We start from the raw sequence: 12,743 nt of genomic DNA on the forward strand, positions 1-12,743 counted from the left end.
CACGGCGGCCGCGCGCGGTGCTATCTGGGATATGTAGTCCGCGACCGGCGCCAAATCGCTTCTCCGGGCGGAACGAGAGGCGGTGAAGAACACCATCACCCATGAACCTCTTCGGCACCGAGTCTCAGTTTCCATAGAAGTGGAGAAAAATGACGTCAGTATTTCCGATGCAGTAGCCAATGGGGTTGAGGAGGGGGCGGGCTCTGAGAGCCGGAGCCCAATGGAGGAGGCGGGGAGAGCGGCTTGGCCCGGCCCCGTCCGTCCGTCAGTCAGCCGCTCGGTGCGGGAGGGGGAGGGGGGACCGAGAGGCTCCGAGCCCAGCAGTCACCGCCGCCGTCGCCGGGTCCGGGCGGGACGGATCGGATCGGTCTCGCCGCGCGCAGCAGCTGCGAGCAGAGCCGTTACGGAGCGCCGAGCGGGAGCCGAAGCCGGTGTGACGGGGACCCGGAGCCGGGAAGAGGCTTCGCCCCGCTCCCTTCGCTCCCCCCCGCCCGGGGTCGGGGAGCAGCGGGCGGGCGCCGCGGAACAAAGGTAACGGCGCGGGGCCGCGGGCAGAGCACCGCTCCCCGCCGGCAGTGAGCGAGAGGCGTCGGGGGGGCGCGGGGCCGAGCCGCGACGGGGCGGGCGGGGGGAGGGGGGCGGTTGTTTTTCTCCTCGCGGCGCGACTGCGGCGGGACGCGGCAGCTCTGGGGCCGGGAGAGAGCGATCAGGGCCGCCTGGGTAGCCCCCCCCACCCCGCCCGCTGCCCGCACACACACGCACACGCACCGCCGCTCCGTGTCCCCGCTGAGCAGGTCGGGCCCCTCTCTCCCCGCCCCCTCCCGGCCCCGCTCCCTTCTTTTCTTCTTCTTCCTTTTCTTCCCTGCTGCCGCCGCGGCCCTCCCTCCCTTCCTCCCTCCTCCTCCCCCCGCCTGGCCCCGGCCCGGAGTTGCGGCTGTTGCTCCCCAACTCCTGCGGCGGGCTCGGCGCTCCCTGTACGTGCGGAGGGGGGGGGTGTGGGGGGAAGGCGCGGGGAGGGGCCGCGGCCGCAGCCCCCACAAAGCGGCTCCCCCCGGGGGGCCTTCCCGCACAATGGAGGAAGGGCCTCCCTTCCCCGCTCCCCGCCGCGGAGTGCGCGTGTGGAGGGGCCGCGACCCGAGGGGGCCCTTCCCGGCCGCGGGGGGAGGCCGGGGGGGGGCCGTTGTTGTGGCAAGTTTCTTCTCCTCTGACAGAAATGGCGGCGGCGGGCGCGGGGGGAGCCGCGCCGTGCGGGAGCGGCCGGGGCGGAGGGAGGGAGGGCGGCCCGGGGAGGGCTGGGGGAGCCGCGCGGGCAGCCCCCGGCCCGGTGTTGTACCCCGGTGTTGTACCGCGGTGTTGTTGTACCCCGGTGCGAGCGGCCGGAGGGGCCCTCAGCGCTTTGTTTTAAATTCCAGGTCCGGCCTCGGCCGCTCAGCCCCCGCCGAGGGTTTTACCGCAGCCTGAGCTCATCATGAAGGTAACGCGGCCGCTCGTGTTGCTCCGGGAGCGGGGAGGGCGGTGGGGGTGGGGGGAGCGAGCTGCGCGGAGAGGGGCCCTCCCGTCTGTCTGCGTCTGTCTGTCTGTCCGGACCCCGGCGCGGGGGGAGCCGCGACACGGAGGGGCCGTTCTGCCTCGGCAGCAGAGCGAGGACATGGCTGCCGGGCCGCGCTGCGGGCGGAGCGGGGACGAGCACCCGCCCGAGAGAGCGGCGGGGCGGGGGAGTGCCGGGCACGGGGGCTGCACGGGGGCCGCCTCACTTTCTGCTCCTTAATCGGAGTTCTGCTGAATGAAACGAGCTCGGTGTCAGCAGGGAGGGTGCCTCTGAGATGTTCTCCGCAGTGAAGTGATCGCTGTAAGGTGCAGGCAGCTTTCAAACAGGTTCCGGTCTTCTTCTGTGTGCTGCGTGCTATTCACGTGCATCATTGCTGCTCGTTCTGAGCTGTTTCTTTCTGGTGCATCCGGCAAGTTGTATAGGAAACAAACCACATTGGTGGGATAGTGTGATTTACTCTGCGTGGAAAAGATTGGCGTACCCCAAAGCAGTGTATATAACAGCTGCGGTTGTTGGGTTGCTGGCATTTTGCTGATGGTGTCTTGCTGCGAATGCTGTTGGTAGTACTGTCGCACCGGGACCTGTAATCCAGATCGGGTTCTGCCAGGCTGTGATAAATCTTGCTTCAAAATATCGGAAATCTTAGCACTGTTGCAGGTCTGTGCTACATCGTCTTGTTGGTATTTATTAAAGAAAGGCAGCTTGTGTGCAGGGTCTTGTGCTATTGGAGTTGTGCTGCTGTCTGTGAATGAATGTTATGTAAAATATGTGCGTAGAACTCTATTTGCTGCTGGAAATGGGAAGCGATGCAGATCGTTTTAATTTCTAGATTGATCTGAGCTGCTGAGCAGCAAACTGAGTCTTACTATAGAGCTGTTAAAGGTCCAGCATGCGGGTTTCCTTCTTCCTTTTTTGTTTTTTTCCACTTTGATGACTCAACGTCAGTATATTTAAAAAAATAAAATGTTTTCACTGCACTCCCTATGCTTTTTCTTGAGCGAGCAAGCAGGTCTAAAATCCTGCATGCATCCTCCTCATTAAAGTAAACTGTTGATGAATGTACACTGCCAGGCTGTCGATGGAGTAGGATATGGAGCTTTCCAAATGTGGCTCACTGCCTGCTAGGGTTGTAGGAGATGGAAGCAGGAGGCAGCATAGGGAGCTTTTTTTTTTTTCCCCTCCTTGGAAGGAAAAACACTTATTTAAATGACAGCTAAATTTACATACATTTCTAATATTCTTTTTCCATGTAAACAAATCCCACAGTTACCATAGAGATTAGGCTCAGATACTCTGGTTATAGAGCTGTATAAATGTAGAGAGCTGGGAGGATGAGGAGGTTGGATTGCAAGTGACAGTACGAAGTGCTCTGTGCAACAGCGATAGCGCCCACTTCAGCCAGAATCACACATGTAGTAGCAGAGATTTTAAGTAGGAAATTCAAAAACCTGTCAGTAGTCATATTAAAAATGAAACAAACAACGGACCCAGCATGTTAGTTCTTTGATAAGATTTCTGCTTCTCCTGCCTTTTTATTTCTTTTTAAAGGTCTTGATGATTTCTGCCAGGGTGTTGGTGTTGGAATGCTGATGCTAAGTCTGCCATTTGTATGTAGTGTTAAGTTCATATATGCTCGAGATAACTATAAGAGCTTTATTTGCTGTGCCACGTAACATTAAGTGAGGTTAATCTGTAAGTCATTGCATTGGAACTTTCTTCACTTGTTACACTGAAACTTTTAATGGAATTATAGCTCAACAGAAATGTCTAAAATACAGCAGTGTTTCCAAGACTCTTTTTTAAGATCTCAGTAATAATAATGTTACATCATGGCTTAAATCTGTACTTGATTTTCTAAGCTTGCAAGGGTATAAGTGAGTCCAATAAGAAGTGTTAAGAGAGAGCCTTAGGAAAGCTACTGGCTTTCTATTGATGTCACCACAAAGTAACACTGATTGTACTACACCAGTACTGCAACAGTACAGATACTGTTTATATTTATCTATTGATGGCTGTGTTTTTGTGTGCATTCATTTTTTAAGGTATTGGCAGTGTATGCCTCAAGGACACTTCGGCATAGAGAGAATGTAACACTTTAAGGCCCAGCTTTACTTTGAGGCTGCTGACTGCACGCAGGCGCAAACTGCAGCACTGTTTGATTCCTGCCGAGGTCATTCTTTCAGGTGCAGAGGTTTTGTATTCCAGCATATGAAGCAATTGGGATTCTGGTCTGAGTCTGTATCTTTGTCTCTTTGGGTGAACTTGAACAACTCACTTAGCTCTACAGAGTCATTTTTCCAATCTACGTAGTATAGATAGAATGTTTATTGCGCTTTGTAAAGCACAATGGGGCATGTTTAGGAAGAGTGCCAAGTCATATTGATGGAAAGCTGTAAGTCACTCCTGCTCTTGTTTCAGAACCCTCTGAGACAGCGGAGGGGTGCTGCTGCCTGCTAAGCGATTACCACCTCCAAAGCCATTGGCATAATTGTTCTCCCCACAGTAACCCAACTTAATCCAAGTAGATAAAGTCCCTTGTATAAATTAGTAACTTTATCCTATTAAGTAGTCCTACCGTGGACTGCAAAGAACATTTGAAGGCGGTCTTAAAATATCTCAATGTGTATCTTAAAAGGAAATACACAGATCTTGGCATAATTGCACACAATGCAGTTCTGTAGATCGTGGTTAGGATGATGGTTAGGATGATTCGTATTTTATAGTCAAATTTTTTTTCTTAATAAATTCAGGTGCATTCTGCATAATGTCTTCTAAAGCACGAAGTCTGCTGTAGAAGCTTGTGGAATCATTGCAGAAGGTTTGATTATTTAAAAGCTAATTGTATGCCACCCAATTACTACCTACTAAGTAGATTGCAAAATGCATATAAAAACATTCCAGCTTGTTTTATTTTCTTTCCTGAAGTCAAGAAGTAAATTTCAGAAAAGCAGTCTCTGTCTGTAGAGAAACAGTTTCACTATTGGTTTGCACTGAGAGCTATTGTAAATGCTCCTGAGATTTTTAAAATCCACTGTGATATTTGCTTGAAATTTAAATATATGAATGAAGGTAGTATACCTACTGTAGTTAAAGAGTTCACTGCTGTCTGGTGATAAAAATAGTAACCGTCCCAGAAGCGAGAGTAATCCACTATGAATTAAGTGATCTGAGATGATGGTTCAAATGTTTTTTATGCTATTTGCACACTCAAGTTTTTCAATTTGGGAAGTATGAAATATTTAGTGGTTGTAGATAAAAAAATTATCTGGTGGATTTAGATGTTTGTGAGTACTTGCTCAAAGCTGTTATGCTGACAGATGAAGGAAGCAATGCGTTTGGTTTGTGCCGTGTTTTGTTTTTAATTCATCCTTCATTTACATTTTGGTTTCACTGGTATTCCTAGTGACCTCTCTAGATCTGTGCAGAGATCTGTGCAGAGATCGTTAGTGCACACTGATGCTGTAATCACTTTCCCTTCGAGCCAGGCAGTCTGCTGCTCTTGTTCCCTGCAGAATGGCAGAGGACAAAAGTGAAGTATCTAGTAAATTTTTCAGGCTCCAATTTCCAACTTCATGCACAAGTCAGCTGAAAGTCCTATTGCTCTTACGTAGGCTGGAAACTAGTCGTGGAATGTAGTGACCTTTCACTTTCTGGTTAACTAATTGAATTGCAGCAGAAAAGGACATTTGTAGCAGAGGAGTACCTTGGGAATAGTTTTTGTTGTGCTGAAGGTATGCAAACAGGTAAGTCTTAAGACGTGGTTTTCCCCCCCGTCATTTGTTTTAGCGCTGTGAAAACCAGTCTTAAATTCTGTCCTGATGTTCCAGTTTGAACAAGTGATCAGAGGCAGTTATTGACTTCCTCGTGCTTGCATAATTATGTAGAAAGGAAAGCAAACACCACTTGCACCAAGTAATTACAAGTCACGTTGGAATAATCTGAGGTATTTTGAAATTGGTTATTTGCACTTTAGAAATGCCAGTCTTAGTATATTTTACAGTGGCTAAATATCCTCGAAGTCTGGAATACAAATGTGTGTGTTTAGTGTGTGTCTATTCTGTAGCTGAATGTGTTGATAAGGACTCCAAAGTTAATTAAGACCACCTGGTGGAAAAAAGGCTGCTAGACTGAGAAGACCGAAGTGGTAACAAACTATGACAACTGGAAAGGTTGATTTGCTTGTATTATTATCTAGAAACACGTTGCAGGATTTTTGGATCAAGAGTCTCATAGCAGCCAAACTATTGTATCAGGGTACTGTCAAAGAAAAATGTTAGCAGCCGGAGTGATGGATGTGCGTACGTTCGCTCAGACATTTTGGGATGGTTATTCAATTTACTTTGTAATCTTAAACTACAAGTGTTACATACATCTAGTGCAGAAGTATGCCCTGTATGTACTTTTAAAGGAATTCTTCATTGTAGTTGAGAAGTCTTTTGAAACAAAACACAATCTTTTTGATGTATGGAGCTTTAAAAGCACTGTCAAACAGTTAGTCCAAATGTTTCATTGGTCACATAAACTGAAAAAAAACTTCAGGGAAGGTGGAAACAGTACCATTGATGCAAATTAGCTGCAAATTTTCATTTAAATCCCACAGAAATAAATGGTTTTGTAATAGGCTGAAAAATAAAACAGCATTTGAGATCTCTTGAAAAATATAAGAAATAGATTTTATGGGAAGAGACTGAGTTTAAGTTTACTTGGAACCTTAACACCACGCAGAGCCATCCACTTGCTAGATTATTTATCAGCTCTGTACTTGACAGTAGTTAACCTACTGAGAAATGCAGTAGTACGTTCTCTGCAGTTCTAGCTGCTAAGATGGGCCTTTCAGCAATGCTGAAAAAGTGTACAAATCTGAATAAGCATGGATCTTGAACTGCTCCTCAAAGGCTTCTTAGAAGATTTCAAAATGCCTCCAAGGAAATAAGGAAACTTGTTTAGTTTCCTGTGCATAAAGTAAGTGTTAGTGATTAAAAAGTGTTAAAATAATTGTTTTAAAATATTTTGCCATACCTTTTTAATTGGTTAACATGGGGTGAAGAAATGAGAGGATATTTCAAGTAATTCAAGTATAGAAAGGACTGCAGGCCACTTTGATATTCTACCCTTAACAAAATGTCTATTTTCCTTCCAAAGAATAGTTTGAAGCAGGGAAGAAATTCAATAAAGAGCTATTGTGTGTTTCTCTCTCTCTCTCTCTTTTTTTTTTCTTATTTCTCCAACTTGGAAGCCGGCATATAAAGCAGTCATGACCTGTTTAGCAAGAAATGTTTGTAGGCAAGCTCTGGAAAGGCAGCTGTGAGATTGTCAAAGCAGGGTGGTGGAGGGTGTTGCTGGGTTACCTGCAGAAAACTAGGACTGATGCGATCAGCCTGTGTTACGTGCGACCACTGTGCACTGGTGACGTCCTGAGTTCGTATACATTAACATTAACTGTAACTGCTTTTGGAGCTCTAGTGTGGACTTCCCTGACCCTATGGGGGAGCACTGTGAAGGCTTTTCTCGCACGCTAAGCAAAACACTGACGTACCCAACTGTGGGGAGGCATTTGCCTCACTGTAGCAGTAGTAATGTCTAGTTTAGCCAGAGTTATCGTTTGCTCCCATTGCTCGTCTTGAGGTGGTGCATGCTGTGCACTGTGAAGAGTGTGTGTTCAGTATGCTGAAGAAAAGACCTTCAGGCACTTCCCAAATTATGGAGTCTTTGGTGATTTGTGCAGACAATCTTGAGTAATGTTCTTATCAGTTGTGATTTAAGCTAAAGACAGACTTTAAGCAGACATACTAGTTCGATAGATGTTGTTGAATGGATCACACTGGTTGGACTAACTGGTGAGTAACACTGTTCTTGGACAGGATGATTTGATGCTTTTTCATTATTGAGTCTGTTAATGTGTCCCCTAACAACCTACACCAAAGGATTTGATTTCATGGGCTTGTACAGAAGAATAGACTCTTTTCTTCCTTCTCCACTCCTGGCTGTTGATTCTTGTGTCTTGTATGCCAGCAGGTCCCCCCCCTTGTATGGTCCTAAGGTAGACTGAACCAGACTGAAATTAACAATCATATATGCTGTTCAGTTACACAGATCCATGATCCTAGCATTTGGACAGAGGAAGGAAGAACAGCACCCAAACTGATATGAAGTTGCGTAAGCTGCTTGTGAACACATCTTCTGCCCAATCCCTCTGTAAACTTAACAGTTTCTACTCAATATTTTGTAAATTACCTAGATGTGAAATTTTCATAGAGTCTTTTTCTAGGCTTGCTTACTAGCTAGAACACTGCTCTTTTCTATAGGTCCACGTCTTCTAGAAGGTGTTAAAAGATTGAATGAAATAGGTAATGTGTTTGGAAGGTAATGAAGAAAGCTTAATTTTGATGTGAACGCTAATTTCTCGTTCAGAAGATGGAGAGTAAGTGTCAGACACAGAAGAAGAAAGCCTTGTAAGTATTTTTTTGAGGACTCCAACTTAAGCTTTACTTCCCTCTTCTCCCCACTAAAAAGTTCTTATTCAGTACTTGGAAAAAGTATCAATAACAATAATGGCACCAGCCTTTTTCCTTTTTTTCTCCTAACTAGAGGAAGAGTTGGTAGATAGTATTCTGAATTAATGAATGTATTTTTGTATTTATAAATAGAAAATTCTTATCCTGTAAAGGTGACAGTCTTCAGGGAACTAACGTTTATGCTAAAGCATTCTGCCAGTGGGTACTTTTGCCAGTGAATTGACAAATGTGCAATCCTTATTCCTAATCAAAGCAGTCAGAAACAATAACCTGAGGAGAAATTATATAGCTTTCCCTTTGATAAGGGAATAGAAGTCATAGTTTTGATTCTCTGTATATGAAGGAAAGGCCCATATACTTCTGGGTAGATTAATGGAGACTCAGTGGCAGGAATTATGCCAGCTGGAAATGGTAGCAGTACGGTATGTGACACTTTCTGCTCATTATTACATGCTTCTTGTGAAAATTTCGGTGATAAATTTAATATCTTCCCTTTGAAGAACTGAAGTTTTTACTGAGCTTTTGCTTGGGATCTATCCCCTTTCCCCTCTTACTTACCCTCCTAACATTATTATTCATTGTTTACACTGGTCCTTCTAAGAGCGAGGGAAAGGAATTTGACTTAAGCAAAATTCAGATCCAAATATATCTGCTAGAAGTCTTCAGCTGGTGATAAATAACATAATAAGGAAGAATTTTGTTTATTTTCCATATTCTCTGATCTGAAAAAAAGAAGTTTCAGTTTGTGGCAGGGTGACCTGATCCACTGCAATGGTTTTTTTCCTTTAGATTTCCAGCCATTTTCACAGTAGGAGACTGGTAGTACTGAATTTCTTATTTATACATTTAAAATAGTCCATTTCCTGTTTTCCTAAAGATAAACATAGAATACGTTCTTCTGAGTTCTCAAAGAGTGCTTTAAATGAAGTTATAAGGGTAAAAGATAGACCTTACAGTATCTTGCATGTGTGTCAGTGAAAAAATGTTAATCTTTCTGTTAATGCTGTGATGTGTAGGTCACTGCTACATATGTTTGTGGTTTTTTTTTTTTTTAATGAGAAATAATAAAGGGGTGAGATACTTTAGAAATCAGTAGATGTTATACCAGCATTTCAGAATTCAGGGATTTCTAATAGAATGAGTGTTTTCACTTTGTAACTTCTTTTGCTGCGCTGCTCGTTGAGAAATAGATGATGTAGCATTAAACCAATGCTGCCTCAAATTAAATATCTGAACTTAGGGGAAAAAATTAGATACTTCATCTTTTTGCTTCCATAAATTTAAAAGCAGTTCTGAAAACATAGCAATAAGTTTATAAATTTCCACTTTAATTTCACTGGAAGGTTGTCATGCTAAGTGTGGATCAAGGAAAATAGCAAAGTACTTCAGCGTAAGTAGTTTGCTTTATAGTTTAAAAACGAGAGTACGGTGTGTACTGATACATTGCTGCCTAAAACAGAGGCAAAAATGGAGAAAATTGTTCCACTTCAAGTCATCTTCATTTTGGGTCTGCAGGCTCATTCTGAAATGGTGCTGTAAAACTTTTTCAATGTACATCGCAGTTACCTGCAGGATGTGATTTGGGGGTAGCTGTGTGATGTTTCTGTCTTTGTCAAACGTTCATGCTGATCTTCCTGTGATGTTGGACAGGTTAGGAGACATTTAGATTTGTTCCTTTACTTACAGATTACTAAAAGAATGCTTTTTACATTCCTGAAGATCAAGTAGTACAGAGGATGTTGTTGCCTGGTGACAAATGGTGTTATATACATGGGCTGGAAGGTAAAAAGAATCTTTTCTTGATCCATTTTGAAAAAGATTTTCCAGCTGGAGTTGGTGTTTTAACGGTGTTCCCTCAGACAATTTAACATCAGGTTCTGGGAAGTATTAGTATGGATACTAAATGTCTGGTTTTGGTAATTCTTTTTTTTTTGTTGTTAACCCTTTGGCTGTTGAGCTGATATTCTGGTTTCCATTTACTTGGCCTCATGGAAGTAAAAATATATGGACAAACTTCATTGTATTAGTCTCTTAATTATTTAAAACATGGACTTTTCTTGGGGAATACTGAGTATATATTAGTATATATACACTTTGTGATGTAGGGTGATTCAGGTTTTTAGAGGTAAGTAAACTGAACTGGCTTAGTTACATTCTACTTAGAGAGAAAAAAATCTCTTCTGATGTCAACATAATAATAGTGTATCAATAGAAGTGAGGTGTGTATATCCCTATATGACACACTATTTTTTCCCACTGGTAGTGTACATGGCATTAGTAGCATCAGTATATCAACTTAGGTAATGGTGGGTTGTGTTTAGATGATAGAAAGGTTGGTTTGGGATAGAGAATAAATGCTATGTATGTATCAGTGTGTACAACTATATATATATTTGTATCTGTTCAGTATCACTGAGTTCAGTTCAGTGAAGTAGGTACACATCCAACACTTCGCATTAAAACATAAAACAATCCTCCTCTTTTCTGCCTGGAATGCCCTGCTGCACAACAGCACTTAACTGAATATTTGAAATGGTGTAATAAAATCTTAACTATGGTCTGACAATAAATATCAGGAATAGTATCTATGGTGTGGAATAAAAGTCGTTCATGATACTTGAGATGATCTGATCTGATGGTTAGCTCCACACATGTCTAGATAAAGTATCAGAGCTTTGCTGTCTTACTGCTGTAGTTGTGTAATTCTTATGATACTTGCTCAAAATTCGAGCTGCAAATAAAAAAAGAATTCACTGAAATAGCTGAATGCTGTCTGCAAACGGCCCGTGTTCACAGGAAAACTTTGTCTCAAAGGAACCGCAACCTCTTTTCTTGTCCGGCACTTTCACTTCATGCAGCTCTCACAACCGCTGAAGCAGCATTCCAGCCAAGCTCACGAAGGAGAACAGCAGCTGCTTGGAAGGGCCTGTGCAGGCTCTGTAGGTAGGCGTGCCTCTGCCGGCAGTGGTGATGCACAGCATGTCTGTGATAGTGAGGATGGGACGGGAGCTCGTTATCGTCTGGCAGTGCTGGAAGTTCTCATCTGTTCTTTGAGCTGCACGTCTCAGAATTTCTTTCTCATTGATGGTCATCTTACGCTTGTGGAAAAAGATTATTAAAAATAACTAATAAGAATTTCATTGACATACGTTGCTGATATAACCTGCTGATGTGCATTTATTGGCCCTGCGAGAGCTCTGCGTTCTCCTGGGTAGCAGGAGGAGGGCTTTTGGGAGGCCTCCTCTTGAACTTTTGAGGCCAGGGAGGTTTTGCTGGGGAGTAACAGTAAAATTGCCGAGATACAGTTTATTTGGATAGATTTCTTTTCTCTTTCACTTCAGTAATCTTAAGCGATGCTTTTTGAAAAAGGCTAAAAAGAAAAACGAAGGTTTTAGTATAAGAGGCTTTTAATAAATAACTGGGCTTTACAGAATGGCTTCAGTGTATCTGAAAGTAGCGCATACAATCTTGTATCATCTATGCAAGTTCAAAAATATTACTGCTTCCTCCTTAGTATGTTGAAGAGTTTTGTGGAATCGTAGCAAGGATCTTTCCTTAAATAGCTGCTCTCTGGAAATGGCTGACATTAGTCATGGGCTAAGCCAGCTGAAGATGTTTTGGAAACAGGTGCAGCAATGGGTAGCCAAAGAAAAGGAAGCATTCTGGGTAGTTAAATTAGATAAAAGGTATGAAACTTGTGCTTTAGGTTCTTCAGCATGTTGACTTTTAGAAGGTAACATAGCTGAATACCAGCTGTATGAACTGTTCATACAGTGCTAAGGTGGAATTCTCATTTTCTGTGTAGTGCATTTACATCTAAAATATGTTAAAGCTATTCAAAATTATGCACTACTTGATAATTCTCTTTTTAAACTTGCCTTCAAGTGGTTAATTATTTTTCTTTTTTTAGTATCTATGTTACTTTTAACGTACATATTCTTATTTCACTACAGATGTATTGCTGATGGAAAATTCTTGGATGGGTTTTCAAATAGTAGAAGCTAGTAAAACAGGAAAGGCTTGCATCCTTTGGATTTGGATATTGCTGCGTTGGTTCTATTTAGCTTTTTTTTTTTTTTTTTTTTTTTTTTTTTTTTTTTTAAACCTCAAATCTCCTTTTGCAAGCCCAGAGCTTGAATATTGAGCTCTTTATGTTTAGATGGAGAACTTCCTCCATCTGGAACACAAATACTGTCGTGGAGAGGGATAAAAAGAGAAATAAGCAACTTTTGTTTTGCTGATAATATCCTTGTTGTCAATGAAGCAAATCTGTTTTGTCAGTACTAACTTCAGAAAATGTGTTGAGATGTGTGAGGAGTTTCTATATGTGCTTATTCTTGTTAGGTTTCTGCAAGTTGAGAATTGTGTTCCTACAAATTTGGAAATACTAAATAACTTTGAAGGAGCATTAGTTTTCTATGAGGCTGGAGGGAGTAGGGGCCAAAAAGAAAAAAAAACAACCTACAGTCTTAATTTTTCAGTTATATTTTCTTTTTACCCCTGTAAAATTGTACTGAGTTACATATATCTAATGAAGGAAGGCATCAATCTTGTTTCTGTTGGTACAGATGAAGTGGGATATGCAGATGACTTGTGTGGCTGTCTACTTCCAGAAGCCTTATCACAGAGCTTGGTAGCTGGATTTGAAATAACGTCTGGCGTTCTACATTCTGAATTTA

At 43.1% G+C, this 12,743-nt stretch overlaps 1 protein-coding gene across 4 annotated transcripts in view; it reads left to right on the forward strand.

Annotated features, from left to right (window-relative positions):
* The first annotated feature begins 383 nt into the window (after positions 1-383).
* The window catches only part of ARID4B (AT-rich interaction domain 4B), an 85,889-nt gene continuing 73,529 nt past the window's right edge, over positions 384-12,743 (forward strand). For 3 of the 4 annotated variants that reach the window (XM_085219697.1, XM_085219701.1, XM_085219699.1), the window contains exons 1-2: positions 384-531; positions 1,413-1,474. In XM_085219697.1, the coding sequence (XP_085075823.1) occupies positions 1,469-1,474 (6 nt within the window). In that variant the 5' untranslated portion in view covers positions 384-531; positions 1,413-1,468. Of the gene's footprint in view, positions 532-911; positions 975-1,412; positions 1,475-12,743 lie in introns of those variants that run through there. The other variant, XM_085219698.1, reaches the window with a different exon arrangement.

This window comes from Meleagris gallopavo, chromosome 2, assembly GCF_905368555.1.
Source record: "Meleagris gallopavo chromosome 2, MGAL_WU_HG_1.1, whole genome shotgun sequence".
Classification (NCBI taxonomy): domain Eukaryota; kingdom Metazoa; phylum Chordata; class Aves; order Galliformes; family Phasianidae; genus Meleagris; species Meleagris gallopavo.